The sequence below is a fragment of the Oryza sativa genome, chromosome 3 (assembly GCF_034140825.1).
Source record: "Oryza sativa Japonica Group chromosome 3, ASM3414082v1".
NCBI classification, from domain to species: Eukaryota; Viridiplantae; Streptophyta; class Magnoliopsida; order Poales; family Poaceae; genus Oryza; species Oryza sativa.
This window is the reverse complement of record NC_089037.1, coordinates 3,403,716-3,426,517: the sequence shown is the minus strand read 5'-3', so window position 1 is coordinate 3,426,517 and position 22,802 is coordinate 3,403,716. Positions and strand designations below refer to the sequence as shown.

Genomic DNA, 22,802 nt, shown 5'->3' with positions numbered 1-22,802 from the left:
TGACAAAAACACATGCCAGCACGTGCCCTTTCCTTCTATTTCTCTATAGACCTGTTTTGTTGGCTGCTACGGTTCGTCAAATTTTAAAGATACTTTTTCTAATCATAAATATTTAATTCAAGAACAAGATTTATCAAACTTCTGCAGTTTGCCCTTGCTAAAAAAAAGATTTAACAAACTTCTAAAAGTTTGACTAAACTACTACTATCTCCATCTTAAAATATAATAAATTTAACTATGTGTTTATTATATTTTGAGATAAAGTAAGTGCTGGAGTATACTCCAACTCAGAGGAGGTGACTGCTAGAAAGGTCAAAAAGGATATATACAAAGACACCTCACATCTGTAGTTCGACACACATAATTTTGTCTGACAATTACTAGAACTGCAGACAAAATCCAATTGTATGAACAGCCTTGTGGAATCTAACAGTGGTAGTAAGATCGCACCAAGCATTCGATCCAACCAATATTGGCACCGAGACCGTACAGAAGGCATCAAAAGCTGGCAGCATAACCAAGTACTAATACATGAACTCGATACAGTAACGAACCATGGAAGGAAACACATCAAAATATAAGCAGTGTGTAAGAAGAGATTAGTAGACGGCTATGCAGTACTTCTACTTGGATTTTCAACGGAGCTTCATCCATAGGTTAATGGAGAAGCAGGTCACCCGGATGAGTTCATCGGTGTCAGTGGAGAAAACGGTTGCAGGAGTTGTTGTTGGGCACGTGCAGACGAAGAACCCCTCTTACAAGGGGCTGTTTCTTTGGGGCTTGGACTTCATGTTATGCTGGCCAAGCCCGAGAGGAGAGCAGAATGTACAAAAGATTGGGAATCTGGGATCGTTGCAGCAAGACATTCTTCCATGATCTTGAGTTGCCTTTGCCCAACATCGACAGCCTTGGTTCCGTTCTCCATTGATTTCTCCTGCAAGGTAGTAACAACCAATGTCTTAAGTCTTAACACAGTCACAGAGGTAGGAGTATTGGTTAGAAGGCTACAGTAGTGCTCACTACAGAAACATAATAACTCAGCTCCATGATTAGTATGGATAAATAAGGGAGCATGATTCACATGCAAGGATAAAAAAATAACATCTGCTGAGGTTTGGAGGACTCATGCTGATAGTCAAAGGTACCATGTTGAGTTGGACTAATGGATCATCTAGTGCAAGGACAACATTTAGGCATAAGGAGATCTCCATTTTTTACTTGAACATAAGGAGATTTCTTGCAGATAGTACAAACAAGCTCTCCTTACCCCCCAAAAAAGGATCATAAATACCCAAAAGAAAAACTAATAAGCTGAATGGACTAACTACATGAGCAGAGAGAAGCATACTACATGCAAAGCTTTTATGCAACTCTTGCAGATTCACATTCATAATTTCATCATTGAACCTGTAATGGTGTCATAGTATACTTCAGAAGAGGGGTTTTGTTGCGGGGATATAATTCAGAGGCTTAACATTCATAAATGAAGTAGGGCCTATCATATGCATTTGTCATGATCAGTTGACCACCATCAGCAGAGTTCTTAATGGTTCCGCACCCATCATCAAATAATCCCTAAATAAACTTTGCCACTGAATGGATGTTGACATAATGATGCAGTATGTCAATTGGGTAATGTTATTTACATTCACATCATTATAAATTATGTTAGTAATCAGATTCTTACAAGCTTAAAATGCCGACCCTAAAACAAAGAAAGATCACTACAGGAAAATGTGGCCCCTTCATACACTATGTTCAGGCTAGTTAATTAGGTCCATCTCACAGAGAACCTCAATCCCTATTGACTCAACTTACAAAACCCTGAATTTGCCTACAATCTTTATCTCTATGACAAATTAAGTTGTTGAAGACATTAAATTATATAAAAGTTTTCAATGCTAAGTTCTTACGAGGCTTGCAACATTTATTCCTGAATGATTCCTACTGCATTTTAGATTTTTAGTTCACTAATCAACTAATACTCCACAGCCAGGAAAATCCAACTGCTCTTCCATGAAGTTCCAATATCAGGTAAATCTGTGGATGATCGAACCCACCTATAAAATCATCTCAAACCTTATCAACTAATAAAGCAGCAATCAATTCGTCTTCCAGATTGGACCATCCTAAACACTCCCAATGCCAACAACACAACCTGCTCATATCATAAGAGGATGGCACAAACAGATACTAAAATGCTGGATAACATCTTCGTATGAGAACAGTAGCCACCATACCAAACCAAACTGCACAAATCGCATTCCGCATCGCAAGCAAACGGAACCCCCCCCCCCAAACTACAACAACAACAACGCGTGCCTCCCCTCCCAGAACTCCTCTCAATCAATCGGCGGCCAAACCAAAACCATCGCAAAGGAGAGCAACATACCTCGGAGCCGGAGAGGCGGGCGTCACGCGCTCAGATCTCGAAAGTGAGGGGGCGCAGCAGCGGCAGCATTCGATCGGGGACAGCGACGCCGCCTCCGCATCCGCCCCGACGCGAGCCAAGGGCAAGGCGAGATGAACACGAAACCCCAGCAGCAGAAGCGAAGCGACGGTATTAATAAAAACGAGCACAGTAGTACAAATCCCCCTCCCGGATTTCCCGCGCGAACGCGGCGCGGGTGCTTTTACCCTTCTACCCCTCCCCACGGAGAGGATAGCGACGGGCCGGGATGGGGCGGGGTAGATGGGTAAATTCAACCGCCGTCTCGCCGGCGAGGCGACCTCCCCCGCGCTTTTTACCGATGTGCCCCTCGTCGTCGCCATGGAGTATCCGGGGCAGAAGGGTAAATTCCGATTCATCGGCGGCCGCCGCGGAGCGGAGAGGAGAGGTCTTGTCGTCAGGCAGCGGCAGCGGCAGCGGCGGGAGGGGACGGGGTGATTTGAGGTGAGCGAGACGGTGAGCTGGGGTGGCGGTGAGGAGAAGCAAACGGGCTCAGGCTGCGTTCTTTCTTCTTGTCAACAGTGATTACGGAAAACGGAGCGATCCATTAGCACATGATTAATTAAGTATCTGCTATTCTTTTTAAAAAAAATGGACTAATATGATTTTTTTAAGTAACTTTCGTATAGAAACTTTTTACAGAAAAATGCACCGTTTAGTAGTTTGAAAAGCGTGCTAACGGAAAACGATGACGACTAGCCTGAAAAGAACGCAGCCTCAGCTTGACGTGGGAGATGGCAGAGCTAGCTGCAGAGCTTTCAGTAGCCAGCTGAGGTGAACCAGACCAGCAATGATGCGTATCATCCATTGATCACAGGTATCACACCCATCTCATCTTTGAGCACACCATATGTCAGCAGCATCTCCTAGCCCGGAGTATAATCCTGCGGTAGTAGTAGCATTTTCAAGTCAATAATCAGTTACTCCTCTGTCAAAGAAAAAAAAGCAATTTAAGTCAATAATAATCAGTTCCTAATTATGGGATGTATCTAAACAAGGTGGATGTCCAAATACATCTTTTTTTAGACGGAGAAAGTGAAGTGGTACGATCAAAAATAAATGGCAAGTATTGTACAATCTGTTTCAAAGTTGTACTACAAAATGTCAAACAAGATGTTTCACTGTAACGAAAAACTGAGATGCGGCAATGTCAAACAGGTGTTCCATGGTTGCCTGGTTTGGATGTTCAAAATATTTACTCCAAAGACAACAGAAGCAACTTTAGCATTTCTTTTGTTTTTCTTCTACGTATTTCCCTTTTGCCTTAGTAATAAAAAAGAGATAGAGCGTGTACAGAGATTCACACATCGTATCGTATTTAGAACAGGTATAATAGCAGGCTATAAGCCAGCTGCAAACATATTTTAAGTAGATAAATAAGGAGAGAGAATAGCAGCGGGCTACAGATTTATAGCCAGCTGTAGCACGAACTCCAAGACGCAATGTGTGTGTGTGACAGGTGGAACCATGTATTAATAGTGTAGTATGTAACTATTGTATGGATGAGCTATTAGATTGGTTATAGATGAATTGGAGCTACTAGTTGGCTATACTATTAAGGGCCCCTTTGATTCGCAGGATAGGAAAAACACAGGAATAGGAAAAACGCAAGAATTGAAGTAGTAGATTTCTCAAATCCTACAGGAATCAGCAAACACAGGAAAGACAATAGGAGTCCTTTGATAGTGCTATGGGAAAAACAAAGGAAAGTTAACAAAGAGGTCACACCTCTTGCTATTTTTCCTATAAAATGTGAAGCATAGGAATACAATCCTATGGAAAGTTTCATTCCTTTCCAATGAATCAAACAGACATGTAGGAAAGAATCCATAGGGATTTAAATCCTACGAAAATCCTTTGCCAATCCTATGAATCAAGGGGCCCTAAACTTGCTCTTATCCTTCAAATACGTAGCAAGTTGGCAACAGGCGGCAACATCATGAATTGCAGACGTCCACTCAAAGCAGCACCAGGACCCTCAATCCATTTTATCCAATGTCACACTGAGGGCCCCTTTGAATCATAGGAATGAAAAAACGGAGGAATAGAAAAAACATAAGATTCTGACAGGAATGTAAGTGTAAAACAGAGGATTACAAAACACAGGAAAAACATAGAAATGACCGTTTGATTGGATCACAGGAAAAACATAGGAATTTGAGGAGAGATAAAGACTCAAAGGATTTCTTCCATGAGGTTCTACCTCTTGTTAAAATTCCTCCAAAACTTGTATGGGAAGAGGCATTCCATAGGAATTTCATAGGATTCCATAAGGTTCATTCATTTGATTCAAAGGGCTTTGTAGGAAAAATTCCTATAGGAATGAAATCCTCTAAAATTCATATGAATTTCCTTTGAATCAAATGGGGCCTGAAAATGTAACTCCCCATCAATGGCACAGCGTCCCAGTGCACTATGCAGTGATGATATGTGATGACCTCAAAATGGCTTGCTATCTGTTTGCTGAAACTGATTCTACTTCGGAGCGATGTATTATTGCTGAAATATACTGTACATCATACATGTGCAATATATACTACCCTCTATGACTTGGTAAATAGTACTGGCATGCCCAACATAAAATGTTGCTGGTAAGTACTTCGTAGTGTACTATATTACTCCCTCCGTCCCACGATATAAGGGATTTTGAGTTTTTGATTGTAACGTTTAACCACTCGTCTTATTCAAATTTTTTTTGCAAATATAAAAAACGTAAAGTTGTGCTTAAAGTACTGTAGATAATAAAGTAAGTCACAAATAAAATAAATAATAATTTCAAAAAATTTTGAATAAGACGAGTGGTCAATCGTTACAAGCAAAAACTCAAAATCCCTTATATTATGGGACGGAGGGAGTAGGATGTAAATAATCCAAGTTTACTGGAAACCACATATGCCAAAGAATTTAAAATTGTTTGTTGTGTGGTAAGAGTAAGACAAGTGGAGATGAAAATGAACAGAGTCCGTCCTGCTAGCTTGCTTCAAAATTGCACACCTGAGAACTCAAAGCACGCCTAAGTTAGAATGTCTTCTCTAATAAAACCATTGAAACACATGTTTGTCCAAAAACTAGAATGCAGATGCACTTTGCAATCGAATTGATCAGTTTTCATGTTCTTTCGGTTGCAAATCTAACATATACTGACAGCATTCAGTTAAAGCATGGCAGAACTAAAGAATAATACTATCTTGTTTAGGACTAAACCACAGTACTCAATCTCTGTGGATATCTATGTGGCAGAGTTAATGAACTATTGAGTACTGTGGATATCTATTAGTACTAGGTTGAACACCTCAAGAAGCTAAATAGAATAATAACATTTACAAGCAATATGAAGTATGAATAGAAAAACTATTATGGGCATCATATTAACAAAACGCAAAAGAGACCTGCCATTACAGGAAAAAAAATATTTCCAGGTTAGTAATACAGTTAGAAATGAAATACGCTGTGTTGGAGATTGTCAAAATTACTGAATCTTTGCTGTATTTAGATAATCTATAGATGTTCCAGTTAATAACATTAAACCCTGATGTTGGAAAAGTGTGAACCCATGTATTGTGGTACATACAGATTGGGGAATATACAACAAAACTGACCTGCATCCCTGCGGTAATCTAGCCTGATCCATTGGAAATTTCACCACATTCTTAGAGCACCAGTCAAACAGTGGTCATGGGGTTTTCTTTTGAAGATAACACGGTGCTTTCCATCAACTGTTTAGTAGATGGATCATCACCGTGTTGTGTCAACATCGAAGATGTTAAACCAGTTAGACTCGAAATATTTATGAAGTTACATGCTTTCTTGTATTTCTTTTGCCACTCTTGGAATTGCCAATGTCAAAAATATGCGTCCTCAGAGCTGAATTATCACTAATACGTCGAGAAGAACTACCACCTGATCTTACCGCCATGCATAGCATCCTGTACCAGTGGCGCAAGCAATCATGAATTCTATTTTTTCTGAGCAATTCTAACCTTCTAATATCATTATTTGAAACTCCTCGTTTCACTAAAATAATCTTTAGTGCCTTGAATGTTGCATCATTTGGTGGTGTGTTCGATGCCAACATCTTCTGAAATATTTTAAGGGCATCTTCCATTCTTCCACCAGACACATACATTTGTATCACAGAGTTGTAGCTTAATGCCTGAGTTAGAAATCCTGAAGCTTGCATTTTCTTAGAAATCCTGTGGGCTTCATCAAAGCGAGCAATTTTCTTGTACAAGCACACCATCATTGCATGTGAAAATTCATTTGCCTTTCCTGTAACCTTCAAATTCTCAAAAATCTCACGTGCTTCCTTCACCATACAATGGTCACTATAGAGGTCAATCATGCAGTTTGACGCATAAAGGTTGGTGTCTGCATTTAATGATTTGAGAAGCTTGTACGTTTTCTGTGCCTCTGCAAGATACACTACCTTTGTGTAGAGCTTTATCAAAGAATTATATATTGTAGCACTCTCACATAAACCAGCCTTTTTCAACAAACCAAAATATGCTTCAGCTTTCTGGACATCTCCAACTTCAGCATATGCATCAATTAAGATAGAGTAAACATAAGTATCAGCTTGGATCCCTGAAGTGATCATTTCTCTAAACAGGCAGTCGACCATGTGTAAATTGCCATTCTTAGCAAAGCAACTGATTACCACAGAATAAGGAACACAATCAATCAGCAATTTTGCTGCCTGCATCTTTCTCAAATAGTAAAGAGCTTTCTCTGGCAATTTAGCGGTTGACATTAGATGAATCAGAGAACTGTAAGTCAAGTAATCAGGCAAAATGCCATACCTCTCCATGCCATCAGCAATCTCACAAGCCTCGTCAAGCTTCTCTACTAAACCATATGCTTTGATCATAACATTACAAACACAAGTGCTTAGCATCTTCCTTTTTATGCAGCACATAAAAGCCTTCTCTGCAAGGAGTATATGCCCTCTCTCCCCAAATGCATCAATATTTGCAGAAAAGCACTCAGAGTTTAACTGATAATTGAACTTCTCAAACCAACACCACGCTTGCTCAAGCATCCCAGCATCGACATACATCCTCGTCACAGCTGATTGTGTGTATTCATCAATCACCATGTTCCTCTCATACATTTCTTTAAGAAGAGCTTGTGCTTCAGTGACCATGCCCTTGATAGAGTATCCATACAAGAGAGTGCGGCAGCTCACAACATCTGGAAGCAGATTTTCAGCTTTCATCTTCCTGAAATAGTACTCCGCAACATCAATATCATTGATTTCTCTGTATAGCGAGATCAGAATATTATACGTCCTAGTGTCCGGAAGGCACTGAAACTCCTCCATCGTTCTCATCAGAGAAGCTACTTGCTCCATTCTACGGTGTTTACCCCAAACATGAATCATTGTGTTAAATGTAACAACATTTGGTGAAACACCTTCTCTTAACATCTGATTGAATGTATCTGATACTTTCTCAAGTTGCCCAGCCTTTCCATAAGTATCGATCAAGGTGTTGTAAGTATACAAACTATAGCAAGGATGCCCTTTCATCTTTACATCTGACTCCAAGGACCATCTCTTGAAGAAAAGCTCGGCTTTCTCATACTCCCCAGCCTTCTTGTGTACCTGAAGCACAATACTCATAGTAATCTCATCAGGCAGCAACCCACGCTTGATCATGTCGCCAAGCCAAAGCAATGCCATCCTCTCTCTGCCCCCTTTGCAGTGCACATCAATAAGCGTGCCATACGTCGAATTATCCGGCGCAACACCACCGGAATGCATCTCATGCCATAGCCTAGCAACAAGGTCCCATCTCCTCGCCCTCCCAACCGCGCAGAGAACAACATTGTAGTGTATCACATTGACCTCATGGCGCCTCCTCCTGCGAAACCAGTTGAAAATTTCAACCGCTCTCCTCCAATCCTTCTGCTCCTTGAGAATGATTGTCCTCTCCCGGTTGCTCATCGTGTCCCTCCATGGCCGGAGCGCCTCCCCGATATCCTCATTACGCTCAAGCGCCTCCAGCATCGCCGGAATCGACCCGCCATACTTCACCCACCTCCCACTCTTCTTCCTTTCAGCAGCCTGCGTATGAACCGTACATGGAACCACCAAATTGGGGGAAGTCTCGACGTTTCTCGCCGGCGCAGACACTGCGCTGCTCTGGAACGAGAGGTTGCTATCCCTCCAGCGAGCTCCCGGCGCCGCAGCCGCGAGACTCGACGGCGGATTCAGCGGCGGCGCGGTGGCATGGAGGAAGCAATCGCACGGGCTCATCATCTCCCCACCCCCAGCCTTTATCCGCGCCAAGAAAACCACAAATGCACCTCGGCCTCAGCTTCCACGGCTACTCTGGATTACGAGAACCAAATAAGCAAACCAATTCGAGCCAGACCAACCATGGAGAGAATGGAAGAGGAGGCGGAGATGGCACGGCAATTTGGGAGGGAAAAGGCGAAGTACTAGTCGCTTACCCCGGCTCAATCCGGAGAACGACACAGCTCGGAGGCGGAGGAGGAGGCCGACGCTGCTCCTGGTTTGCTACAGGTTGATAGCAGAAAGTGAGGTCGTCGCGGCGGAGGCGGCGGCCGGCGCTCCGGAACCACCGCAGCGGCAGTGGCTGCGTGGGAGCAATGGAGATGGGAGGATAGGACAGGACAGCGTTGGTGGAATCCGTTGCACCGGCTAAAGGGGCTAGTACTCCATTTAGGCCCATTTAGGACAGGTGTCACGGACTCGTGGGCCTTGTCCAGTAGGGAATCTGGGCTAGTAAAGCCCAGTTATATTTTGGGCCCATTTAAGGTCTACGAATATATGCCACTCGTGGTTTCTCTAAAAAGAAGAGAAGTATAGGACCAAGAGTGTTAAGAATTACGTATTCTACCGATCAACGCATAATCAAAGAAACACAAAGTTGTGGAACACTGAAAAAATATACTTTATTTTTTTCTGGATTAGAGTACAAAAAGAGTCGGTGGTGTCTGGGAGGGTTCCGCCTCGTCTTGGAACTTCATGGTCCTATTAACAGGCGGATGAGATTAATAGCTTACACTATAAACTTGCTTACGCCATAAGGTTGATTCTCCTGCAAGCTTGCTTATGTTGCAAGCGTCCTTCTACGATAAGCTATTTTTTTTAAGATATAAGCTTTCTTCCGGCGTAAACTTTCTTCTATAATAGGTATTGCACTCGTGTAGGGGTGATTTTTCGTTTTCGAAGTAGAAAACCCCTGGTCACTAGTTTACGCGGAAAACCGACAAAAACCAATAACTTTTGATCAATACCGTATGGAAACCGGCTAATACAAGTCGGCTTCCACAAACTGAGTATCATCGGTTTTACGAAACCGATCATTTTTCGCAAAAACCAAACAATTTTATGAACCCTGCTCATCTCTTAATTCGTACAACAACAAAAAAGATTCATAACAAAGAGAAAATACTCAAGTTATTGTCGTATATACTCAACCTTTCACACATTTAACACACACGATTGATTAATCAGTATACCTAGACAAAATGCCGCACAAGGAATTATCAGTCCTTCCCTGACACGATACGATGTCCTCATGTCCATGAAACAACACGCGACAGTATTTTTCAGTCCATCCATGACTCGTGACGATTTACACGCAAGTACACATAATTAAGTATGTAGCTTATTCCGGTCGTACGTGCGACGCCGCGTCGTGTCGGTCGCCGTCGCCGCCATTGGCGCCGTCGTCGTCGTCGACGATGGGCACCACCTTGGGCACGTGCACCGGCAGCGCGTCGATGTCCTGCGCCCACGCGCCGGCGTCCCGGCCGGCGCCGCCGTCGACCGTCCTGAGCGCCTTCCAGACGGCGCTGTTGCACTTGAATCCGGAGCCGAACGCGATCTGCCACACCCGGTCGCCGCGCCTGATCCTCCCTTTCGCCTCGCAGTAGGACAGCTCGTACCACAGCGAGCTGCTCGACGTGTTCCCGAACCTGTAGAGCGTCATCCGCGACGGCTCCATGTGCCACGCGCTCAGCTTCAGGCTCCGCTCCAGCTCGTCCAGCACGCCGCGGCCCCCCGCGTGGATGCAGAAGTGGTCGAGCGCCGCGGTGAAGTCCGGGAGGTAGGGCTTGACGCCGGCGGCGTGGCCGAACACGCGGCGGAGCACCACCGTGGCGAGGAACCGGAGCTGCTCCGACAGCGGGAGCACGAGGGGGCCCAGCGTCGTGATGTTGGTGCGCAGCGCGTCGCCGGCGACGGACATGAGCTCCTTGGACAGCGACACGCCGACGTTGCCGGCGCCGTCCTCCTCCTGCGTCACGCACGCGTAGCTCCGGTCGCTGGCGCCGCCGCGGTGGGTGCGCACCGTGTGCATCAGCTGGTACTTGGCGCGCCGCCGCTCGGCGCGCCGGTTGGACAGGAGCACCGCCGCGCCGCCCATCCGGAACAGCGTGTTGGTCACCAGCATCGGCCGGTAGTTGCCCATGTACGCGTTCAGCGTGATGTTCTCCGTGCTCACCACCAACGCGTACGTCTCAGCGTGCACCTGCATGTACACAAACACAAGTCCTGGTTTAGTTCCAAAAAAAATTTTTCTTAAAAACATTATATCGAATTTTTGGAAACATCATGAAGCATTAAATATATATTAAAAAATTAATTACGCAGTTAGGAGGAAATCGCGAGATGAAACTTTTGAGCCTAATTAATCCGCCATTAGCTAGCATATGTGGGTTACATTCGTCTCACGATTTAAATTAGTTTTTTTTCATTCGTGTTCGAAAACCACTTCTAACACCCGGTTAAACATCCTATGTGACATCTAAAAATTTTCATTTTACGTAACTAAACAGATCTAAGTGAAAAACCAGTTGCATGCAGTGATCAGGAAGTGCTGATTTTTTTCTGAAATGGAGTTAAACCATGAAGTGACTAGTGCATGGTAGGTGCAGGTGTTCATTGTTGCCATGTCCTGCGACGGCCTGAGATTTTTCACGTTTCGGTGCTAGCTGTATGTACAGTGCTACCGATCTCGGAGTACTTGGTGGCAGCAGGTAAGGTTGGCAGTAACTGCCACCCAACCACAGTAATTAACTCTCTGGGCTATAGCTGGCCAGTGTTCTGAATCTGAACACAGGAGCGTTCAGATCAGGATCTGTCTTTGGGTGTTGGAAACAGGACAGTGTTACAGTGGTCACATGGAGCAGCCTGAATAATGGGTGGTATGGGAGTATGGGACACAGCCTGAATCGATCTGGGCGTTCTTTCGAATTTCTTCGTAGCACACAGTTTTGATCAAAATATTGGAGATGTGTGTCTACTGCCGCAGAAGCTGTAGTTACGACGATTCTTTATTGTGTTTAGATCCAAAGTTTACATATAAACTTTTAACTTTTTTCATCACATCAACCTGTCATTCACACACAAACTTTTAATCACATCGTTCCAATTTTCAACCAAACTTTCAACTTTACCGTAAACTGAACACAGCTTATATAGTCCATCCGTCTTTAAAAAAAACCCCTCAACTAAGTACCGAGAGGCGTGACATATCACATCCCAATACTCGGTTGAGTTTTTTTACGTAGAAGCTATAGTTACGACGATTCTTTACTATATATTTTCTCTGTCTAAGAAAACTCAATCTAGTACTGGAAAATACTAGGGTGAGTTTTTTTTACGGAGAAAGTAGTGTTAATACTTAAATTGGTAAGTGCCTCCCTATAGATCATTATCATGTTTATAAGGTATCGTATAGTAGTATTAGCTTATAGATATGTAGTACAGGAGTACTGTGGTAGGAATAGTATGGTGGTACGTCTCGGGTGGTCAAATTAATTAAATTCTCATTACGCCCTTCAATTACAAATGGCACCGTCTTGTCAATCTAGCAGTAGTTTGTCTCAGATCCAGCAGCCCATATTCCCGCGCATGCATGGGACCGACCAATTGTATTATGGAATTTAGTCACTATCTATTTCTATCAGCTCTACTGTTTCAGATTAATTGGACTATTCATGTTTCATGGCTTATTGTCCTTTTGAGGAGTAGTACTATCTAAAATGGACTTAACAATGTCCAACTGGACAGTCATGAACTGACCATGTCCTGCTATGTTTACTATAGGTTATTAATGCACACAACAGCCTTAGCAGCCAAAGAAAAACTTATAATCTTGTTAATTAATCAGTATATGGTTATATATATATATATATATGTGGGATACCCATATGGGACTCCATGGTGCCCGGGCTCCAAGGTATAAAACACACAAATTCTCTCAAATTTTTAAAAAATTTTAAATTGTGAGTATATACCTAGGTATATGAATTTGATTCATACATATACCTAACAACAAAACAACTCAAACTTAACTTTATTTCACAATTCATTATTACATACCTAACGAATTATATGTTTGAATGTTATATACCTAGAACCAAAATCTAACAAAAAAAAGTTCAAACTCAGTTCAAACTTGTTTGAACTTGTTAGTAAAGAAGTTAATGTTCATATCTAAACATTTAAAAAAAAATTCATACTCATTCAAATTGGGTATATACTTAATTTGAATCTTGGAGCCCATACTCCATGTAGCACCAATTAATTTACATATATATATATATATGTGTGTGTGTATATATATATATATATGTGTGTGTGTGTGTGTAAGTATACTCTTTTAGCTGTTCTTAATGTAAATAAAAAATGATTTGGTAGAAAACCATACTACTACTACTACTACTATCAATAGATTCATTAATTGTAAAGATTAATAAAGCTATATGCCTTAAAAATTAAATCTAGCCAACAGGGTTGACTCCAGATATACTTAAATATGTTGACCAGAAAAACAAAACAAGGAATCTTTATTACGCACAGACTGGGACGTGTAATATAATCCTATATCCTTGCCTACTCATTGACACAGTTCATATACTGTCAGGATTGCATTACTGGTGTATAATTGCACCCTGCTAGTTATAATTCGTCTATTAGTTCCTGCATGCATGTCCAACGTTGATATGTCATTTCTTTGTTACTATTACGTTCGTGTTTAATTAGCTCATGCACGAACGTTGTACATTTTGCATGGGAGAAGATGTTACAACGGTTGGTTGCGTGCTGATCTGCATGCATGCATGGTGAGTAGTATTAATTTGTACCTGAAGGAGGTGCTTGGCGAGATCAATGGCGATGATGCCGGCGCTGCAGCCCATGCCGCTGAGGTTGTGGGTGACGACGTCGTGGCGGAGGCGGTAGCGGTTCACGACGAGCGAGGTGAAGGACGGCGTGGGGCTGAAGAGGCTGGAGTTGACGATGACGACGCCGACGTCGGCCGGCGGCACGCCGGTCTTGGCGAGCAGCTCGTCGACGGCGCCGAAGACGACGGCCTCCGACTCCTCCCTCGCCGTGCGGAGGCACATGTCGACGGGGAGCGCGAACAGCGACGCCGGGAAGTGGGTCGCCTCGCCGAGCCCCGACCGCTCCATCATCCGCCGCTGGAACGCCATGCTCTCGCCGGTGAAGTCCCCCGCGAGCCCGAACCGGCGGATGGACTCGGCGCGCGTCGCCTCGTGCGACGCCGCCGGCTTGTACCCGGCGAGGTCCACCAGGTACACCGGCCGCGGCCGCGACATGGCGTACGCGTACGCCGCCGCCGCGCAGCACCACGCCACCGCCACCAGCGCCCGCGCGTTCTCCCGCGCCAGCGCGTCCAGCGTCGTCGTGGCGGCGCCGCCGGCGCGCGCCGCGGCGAGCAGCAGCGTGACGGCGAGGATGCGCGGCAGGTGGCGGCCGACGAGGCGGTGGTACAGCGTCCGAGCGTGGTTCCGCGCCGCCTGCGTCACCGTCCTCAACAACTCCCTGCTGTCCATTGTCTCACTCTACCGAGTTCGATCGGGATCGAACAGATTGCGATTAATTTGCGAGACTAGTACGTGTGTGCGCGGTCGAGCTAGCTGCGGTGGCAATGGCGGTGTGTGAGGTTCGAGGGTTGAAGCGCATGGCGGGGATTTATACGAGAGGGGAAGGAGGGGGGGGGGGGGGGGGGGAGTAATAATGGCGGGAAGCTGTGGTTGAGGAGGTAGCGGTTAATTAAGTTGCGGCGCCATGTGGCATGTGCTTTGCCCGTGTACAAGTACATATGCGTCCAAGTAGGAAGAAAAACGAGGCGCCGGTATATGATCTCCCGACCGTGTCACGTAGTCATGTGTAGGCGCAGCCGGGTCATGGACACATGGGTATCGTACTACGTGAATATGGGTCATGGAGTTAACCACGATGTAGCCTCGCGTACGTACTACGCGGGAGATCATGGGACACACTATTACATGTGTGAATAATATAGTTGCTAGTTTGCTACACCTTGCCTAAGGCGAGGTGATTAAATTCTTAGCCATAATTTATCAAGCCTAAGGAAATTTTGCAATAATTTTTTTAGTCATTGACACGTAGGACCCAATTAGTTGGAAAAGATAATATTGCGATAATTGTGGCTACAACCAAACACCTATTAAATTTGTCAGGATGTGGTAAACTGTGTTAAAGTGTGGCTTGCAATCAAACGCATCCTAACAGTACTGACCGGCCGAAGGAAAGCATCTAGCAATACATAGTATCATGATGTTGCTACTTACTCACATGTACTCCCACCGTTTCAAAAAGAAAACTAATCTAGCATTGGAGGTGATATTTTTTTATTAAAATGAATCTGGACAGCTGTTAACAGTGAAATTTGGTAAGCCCGAAGTAGTCATCGGCTTAGAGTCAGCATCGGCTTCGAAGTCCTAAGATTAGCCGATGAGAGTTGTCAAGTCGTCAGTTGTCGGATTCTTGCTATATTCGGTTAAGGAAATTGATCTACTAAAGGGAGCTTATCCAGATGAGACCGAGTTCAAAGAGGATGCGGCATGGCAAGTTATCTATTAATTAGGAATAGTTTGTTAGTTTCCTTTTATCTTTAGGAAAGTGTGTTTAGTGTCCTATAAGAACTTTATCTTTTCCTTTTATCTTTAGGAAAGTTTCTTTCTTATCCGATAAGGACTTGTATCAACCCGTGGGTATAAATATGTACACCCGGGGTCTATGTAATCTATCTTCACGATCAATACAATTCGGCGCATCGCCACCTTTTACCTTTTCTACTTTATTTTATCGTCCGGCGGGACTTGGCACCTGACGCGGGGCTGCATCAGTGTTCGATCTCCGGCTAAGGGGTAAGTCCAATGTTCCGCCGGCCCAGGCAATTGTATCGTTTACGTCGGCGTCGTTCAAGGCTGCATCAGTACATTCGACCTCTTGAATTGCTCTGGTTTGGATGATATATTTGCCTACCTATTTATCATATGTCTATGTTAATCTAGTCTTAGCATATCAATTTAGCTCTATCGACTATCTCTCGCTTTAGGGTTTCTGCCGGTATCAGCTAAATCGCCTTTCTAGATTAGATTAGCCTAGGCATCTACCACCCTGAAAATCAGTCATCGGCTTGATTGTCTAGATATTATGTTTCTTTTCATACTTAGTGCTGCATCAGTTAAGTTTGATCTACTAAGTCGTGCTTAGAACCATAATCTCTAGCCTGCTTATTGATTGCCAATAAGGGTTTCATCGGGGTTTCAGCCGGTGAGTTATCTGGACGTTGCATCGGCTCATGAGGATTGCATATACATATAAGTTGGATTTAGCCAATGACAACAAAGGTTTCATTGTTTAATCTAATCTTGTGGATTTCATGACACCGGACCTCCAGCCGATGTGTGCTTTAACCTTCGGATCGATGCTTATTTATCATATCATTGCTAGCTAATTGGTTTATATTGGATTATATTGTTATTTTATTACATCATCATCAGCCAATTGCCTTTATATCATTATCTACATTGGACATATAGCCGATTGCTTAAACCCTATCGCTATCGGTTGGTATCGGCATCGGCTATTATCGGCTATCGGCTGAAACTACTCCATCGGCTTGTCATCCGATCGGCTATTTTGATCTACTATTTGCATATCTTGTCAGTTGCAGGATCAAACTGACTGGCACGCCCGAATCTCATCAAGATTTGGACCTGCACAGGAGCTAAGCAGATCTCCCAGGCCGGTGTGTTCGATTTTTTCGTCAACAACAGCTCTAACACTAGGTTGTTTTTTATGGAAATGTGGAAGTACATGCCTTTGTATATAGATATTTGTACATGTCTAAAAAAAAATCACCAACGATTTGAGGGGTTTATTTTTTAGTGTTTTGTGTTGATAGGATTATTGTTCACCAGTTTTAATTGAACTGTTGCGCACCTGTCAAGATTTGCAGGATTTAATATGGTAGCTGTAAGTGAAAACGTATACTACGTCACACTCGTAGAACAGCTAGCAGATTATTGTAGCTTCACCGGAAAACCGGTCATATGCTCAACAGTTTTTGGCGTCCAAACACAAGACCGCTATGCATGGCCCCCCCGGTTTCACAATGTTCATATGGATGTTCGATTCTTTAGGCACATGCCAGCCATACGCATGCAGATGAATAGGTGATCAACAGTTGTGAAACTTGCAGTGGTGGTGCTCGGCAAAGTTCACCATTAAAGTTCACCATTAGCAGGGGTCGTCGACGCCGAAACCGCGGCGACCATCAGCGAAGCTAGGGCCCCCATTGCCGAAGCTTGGACCGCACACAGTATCTTGCTCAGGCTGATGGGACGATAATGGAATCAAATTTCTCCGGTGCAGGGTCACATGAATCCTCTTCCCCAGGCCTTCAATGCGCTACTTGCGATCTCCGCGTTTTTTTCCATCCAGGCCCCGCCCCGCCGTCACGCTCCTACTCCCTCCGTACTACCAAAATTTCATTTCATTTGGATACAACGTTTAGGGCCGGGTTTAGTTTCAAACTTATAACTTTTCCATCGCATCAAAATTTTCCTACAACACAAATTTTCAACTTTTCCGTCACATCGTTCTAATTTCAACCAAACTTTTAATTTTGATGTGAATTAAACACAAACGTTTCAAATTTTTTCTTCAAACTTTCAACTTTTTCATCACATAAAAACTTTCCTACACACAAACTTTCCAACTTTTCCATCACATCATTCCAATTTCAACCAAACTTTCAATTTTGATATGAACTAAACACACCCTAACTCTTTGTTTTATCAAAAAATTTTCTACGATTAGTATCTTTTATTAGATCATAAAATACAAATAATACTTTATACGTGACTAATTTTCTCATAAATTTTTTAAATAGGGAGTATATATATCATCGGATAATACCAACAGCTAGGTACGGTACAACATCTTGAATGGCCACTACTACAGAGATTGCTATTGCGCATGTACGCGCTGGCGAGCCAACTCGCGCGCGTTTTGGACGCGCAGGCCCACTGCCCATGCACACGCCCGTCATCCTTCACGTAATTAGCCTCATAATTAGCGTGTGATTAACGACGTGATTAGTGCATGTTTGAGTACATCTATAATTTAAAACTTTCTAACTCAATTTTTAAACATTCGCCTTTAAATTTGAAACTCCCAATTCATATTTAAAAACTTTCAACTCAAATTTTTAAACCTTTTAAGTCAACTTTTGAAAACTTTCAACCCAGATTTGAAAACTTTCGACTCAAGATTTGTTCAAGTTTGAATTTTGAGTTAAAACTTTTAATTCAGATTGTAAAACTTTTAAGTTAAGATTTGAAAGCTTTCAAATCAAAATTGAAAACACGTGAGATAGATTTAAAAAAATCGAAAAGAAAAACGCGCTAAGCCGCTGAGGGGAGGGAGACGTACGCCAAATTTGAAAAAAGGAAAAAAGGAAAACGCGCGCACGGCTCTATTACTAGCGCGTATGCGCGAATTAACAACCCCTACTACTACTCGGTTAGGCCCTGGACGAAGGGCTAAAAACTGATATGGTCTGTAGTTTATTCAGGGTGATTAGCTCGACAAGTCGATCGATCTCTTCTGTGTTTTGGTGTCCTTCTCTGTTCTCTTAATTGGTTACGTCGACTACTCGTCGAGACTGAACAGAAATGTTTCAAGCTGTTCTTGTAGATATAGCCATTGGTATACAGGAACTGACATGATCGTTTCAGCAGATAACTAGATCGACAATGTATCTGAGAGTGACAATTAAACAACGTTCGATGCAATGGATATATAAGAAGTTTAGCAAATCAAAATCCCACAACTATAGCTAGATACGTACAGGTGCCCATATGCTGAACTTAATTTTCTGGGCCATCACGTACATGCAGACTTCCATAATTCCAAAGTGATAATACAACTCTCATCACACACACACGTACGATAGAAAACCTACACAAAACTGCATGCCATCCTTTTCAGAACCCATTCGGCCGGCGCGCCTACACAGAATTCTACAACCAATTCAAAATGGCAAGAATGCATCTTCCCGTACGTAACGTCGCTACTCACTACGCGAAACCGGCCATCCCATGCTCGATCGAGCGCGCGACGCGGGACGCGGGACGGCAAATGCACGCACGAAAACATAAATGCAACCGGCATCCGCGCGCGCGCCATCCACCACCGCCAATCAGGGCGGAATTTCGCGTCGTCGCGCGCGCATCGATCCGCCATGGTCAGCTAGCTCGTTCTCGATCCCCATGTTCCCCTCTTCGATCGATCTTCGCGGCCCGAGACACAGTAAATGCGGCCGCCGGCGGTCGGCGCCACCGCAAGAGAGATAAGAGCCTCGCACGTACGTTGCATGGTCGAACGATATCGATCGATCAGATCCATGGATAGATGATATAGGTCTCAATTTTCATCCGGGCTAGCTCTACAGTAGCCTAGCACTTTGTAGCTAGAGAGGCGTACAGTGTCCTAGTGCTAGTGTGCTACAGTATGTACCAGCGTTGTGCGTTGTGCCATTGATATGCTCCACGTTGAGTGTTTCGTGCGTCAAAGCGCATGCATATGCAGGTAGATTTGCAGCGCGTGCACGGGTCCGTGACGACTTCGTGTTCGTGGCAATGGAGAACGCAGCATGTGGCGCGCGCGCTCACTGCTCACACTGTCACACACCGACCGTGTGGCGGTGCCATGGGCAACGACCCGGCGGCCGGTACGTGTTGCCATGCATTCTCGTGAGTCCTGAGTCGTCGTGACACCAGATAAACGCGCTGCACATTAATTTATCGATCTCGCGCCGTCGCGCGCCGCTGCTACTAGAGGCTGCCATACAATAACGCAGGCACTGACTTGGATCCCGAAGATTACGACGATAAATTAAACCGATGTGTTTGGACCTTTTCTTGAGAGATTCAGTAGGTCCAAATTTTAGCTAATGCAGTACTATATAGTACTTCAACTTGTTCGAAAATACTGTGTATTGATAAGTCTTACTTCATCCGAAACCTAATCCCCGAAACTTGAATTATGGTTGTTCCTCCCTAACTCACATAGCGCCTACTAGCCGCTATGAGTTCTTAGCCTCATCGTCATCCTCTCTCTATGTGCATGTCTACGTTATATTATAGTAGTCGTCATGGTTACACTGTAACACACCCTCTCTATTTAAAGGGTTATCCGGTTATGGTGTCTGACTTTAACTTTACTCTCCATCACCAATTATAACCTCAAGTTCAACAGTATCAAATAAGACTATATTCAACAGTACAGGCATATACATACACATGCCACTGATTTCTTATTTGCAAGTGTTGCATTTATTGACCGGTTGCCATTGCATATGCGTGTGTCGACTATATATTGGACACCGATAGTTCGCCCTGCTAGAAAATAGTGGGAAAAAATCATTTAGCCTTTTACAGTCAGGCGTTTAGTACTGACCACACATGCATGTATAGAGAAAGTGAAGGTAACCAATTAATGCATGGTTTAGTTCCCAACTTTTTCTTCAAACTTTCAACTTTTTCATCACATCAAAACTTTCCCATACACAAACTTCCAACTTTTTCGTCACATCATTCAACTTCAATCAAATTTCCAATTTTGACGTGAACTTAAGGCTGTGTTTAGTTCACACTGAAATTTGGAAGTTTGGTTGAAATTGGTACGATGTGATAGAAAAGTTATGTGTGTATAAAATATTTGATGTGATGGAAAGTTGGAAGTTTGAAAAAAAAACTTTGGAAATAAATAGGGCCTAAACACACCCTTAGATGCTAGAATTTTCAGCAAATCGATCTGGTCTCTTGAGAGTGAGAGTTCCGTGTGGTACGGTGCAATCAGATTACTGCTTGTCTTGGTACGGAGCGATAGTATTTAATTTGGCTGCATCGGTGCTGCAATTAATCAAACCGATGATTGATCAGTTTGGATGTTCTACATAAACAAGTAGAGATCTCAATAAGATTCAGATGTTCTACATGAATAAGGTAATGTCAATTCAGATGAATTAATATATGGTAGACAGGCAAATCGGCGCCTGCAGGATCTTCAGATATCAGTACTTGGCAGCGCTGACAGTTTTTTGACGGTGTTTTTGGAGTTAGGCTTTAATAATTTTTTAGATAATGAATCACAGTGTCCTATATACGAGATCAGCAGATAGCCGACCAGAATACACGCATGATGCAAAGTTAGTTAGTAATTGTAAGGATTGCTGGAAATGTCTGTCGAGACATAATAATGTTTAAGTTTGAGTTCTGTTATTACTAGGGGCACGTGTACACTATCACCTTAACTTTGAAAAGGTAGTGCTAGCTATGTGGTTTGTAATTTGAACATTATGCAGATTTATGCCAATAGTTTAAATCTGATTTTTTTCTTAATTTTACATGTTAGTTTTGTTCCAAGGAAATCGCATTTGTCCCTCAACAGGCTGCAGTAGAGTGACTGCAGAATTAATGATATAGATGATACTGCTACTATTGGTTCAGGAATCACCGTACAACATAAGAATATCGCATATTCCCATATTACAGAAAATTAATTTAATATTCTGATTTTGACATATGCCTGACACTCGCTACTAAAGATTCGGCGGCCAAAATTATTATTTTTGCATGAGGACGGGTTGCCCGCTTGCACCCAAAGCTTTGCAAAAATCCGATTTTAACATACGGGTGCTTAAGCTAACCGCATGAAAAAAATAACCACGAAAAAAAATCCCAACAAGAAAAAACCCAAGCACCGAAACCCCCCCACCTACCCGCTCCTTCGGCGGCGGCGGTCCCACACCCGTCGGCCGTTTGAGGCTGAGCCTGTCGCCGCCGCTGTTCCGGCTCCTTCGTCGACGGCAGTCCCACGCCCAGCCAACCGTCTGAGACTGAGCCACCGCTGCTGAGGTCATCGCAACCATCGTCGCCACTCCCGTCATCACCCGCCCGCCGCTGAGGTTGCCGCAGCCACCTCCATACCTCCCGCCATCACCCGCTCTAGATCTGCCTTGTCATAGCAAGATCCGCGCACATGGGGGCGGACTGTAGCGCCCGTTCCGTCGTGGCGCCTAGCGGGAAAACTATCTCTTAAAAATCCTAATTGCGAAATCTGTTTCTTTGCTTGTTGTCTAGTGTCCGTGCCATCTCAGATCTCAAATCCCCGATCTATCGTCGAGTTCATCCCGAATCCAAATCCTTCCCAAATCAAATCCCTCCGCAAAAGTCTATTTCGCCTCCCTCGGGTTCGATGGGCCGAATCCCTCTCGGCCCATCTCCCCCTCCCTCCCCGGCTCTCTCTCTCTCTCTCTCTCTCTCTCTCTCTCTCTCTCCCTCTCCCCCGCTCTGCCCGTGTGCTGCGCACGCGTGCACGTGAGCCGCGCCGAGCCGAGCGCCCTCCGCCCTCGCTGCCGTTTCCCTCCGACGCCGCCCAAATCGCCGCGCCGCCCGTTGCTTCCCGCGCGCGCGCGCCATGGTGGCCGACCGGCCAGTCGCCGCCGCCGTCAGCGCCTGCCCGCGCCTGCCGCCCGTGTCGTCGCTCCGCTCCAAACCGCCCGGCCGTCATCGCCGTCGTCATGACCCGGCCCCCGCCACTCCACGCGCTAGCCTCCAAGGGACGGAGGCAGAGCTCCTCCTCCCTCTGCCGCGTCGCCCCCGCTCCCTCCTCCTTTTCCCCAAAGAGGCAAGGGGCAAGCTCCCTTTCTCCCTTCCTTTTTCCTTTTCCCCTCCCCGCCGGCGTCATCCGTCTCTGTCGCCGTTTTGGCCGCGAGCGCCGAGCGCCAGCTCGCGCCTTGACCGCCCAAGGTCGGTTTCCAAATCGACATCGTCGTCCTATAAACCAAGGCGCCCTCCCATCAATTCCTCCTCCCGTTTCGCTCGCCGCCACCGCGCCTTTGCCGCCCCTCTGTCTCGCCTCCGCCGTCCATCGCCAAGCACCGGGAGAGCCGGTGCGTTCGTGGACGCGGAAGGGGACTCCGGGAGCTCGTCTTCCTCCTCTTCCCCGGCCCGAAGCCGGAGTGATCACTCC

The 22,802-nt window shown here is 44.6% G+C and overlaps 2 protein-coding genes across 4 annotated transcripts; both read right to left on the bottom strand.

Moving 5' to 3' along the window:
• Positions 1-301: 301 nt before the first annotated feature.
• On the bottom strand, positions 302-9,087 carry LOC4331715 (pentatricopeptide repeat-containing protein At3g23020). 3 transcript variants are annotated; one of them, XR_003241455.2, is made up of 4 exons: positions 8,903-9,087; positions 6,049-8,780; positions 2,393-3,333; positions 302-934 (listed from the first exon to the last, which is right to left on the bottom strand). XR_003241455.2 is itself a non-coding variant. In XM_026024324.2 (2 exons), the coding sequence occupies exon 2, from the start codon at positions 8,706-8,708 to the stop codon at positions 6,237-6,239; it is 2,472 nt and encodes an 823-aa protein (XP_025880109.1). In that variant the 5' UTR covers positions 8,709-8,780; positions 8,903-9,087; the 3' UTR covers positions 5,919-6,236. The 3 variants fall into 3 exon arrangements, 1 of the variants encoding a protein (XP_025880109.1); XR_003241456.2 differs by having other exon boundaries at positions 6,049-8,775; XM_026024324.2 differs by lacking the exons at positions 302-934; positions 2,393-3,333 and having other exon boundaries at positions 5,919-8,780.
• A 745-nt stretch (positions 9,088-9,832) lies between these two features.
• Positions 9,833-14,395, bottom strand: LOC4331714 (probable 3-ketoacyl-CoA synthase 20). The gene is made up of 2 exons (XM_015774439.3): positions 13,571-14,395; positions 9,833-10,950 (listed from the first exon to the last, which is right to left on the bottom strand). The coding sequence occupies exons 1-2, from the start codon at positions 14,279-14,281 to the stop codon at positions 10,087-10,089; spliced, it is 1,575 nt and encodes a 524-aa protein (XP_015629925.1). The 5' UTR covers positions 14,282-14,395; the 3' UTR covers positions 9,833-10,086.
• Positions 14,396-22,802: the final 8,407 nt, after the last annotated feature.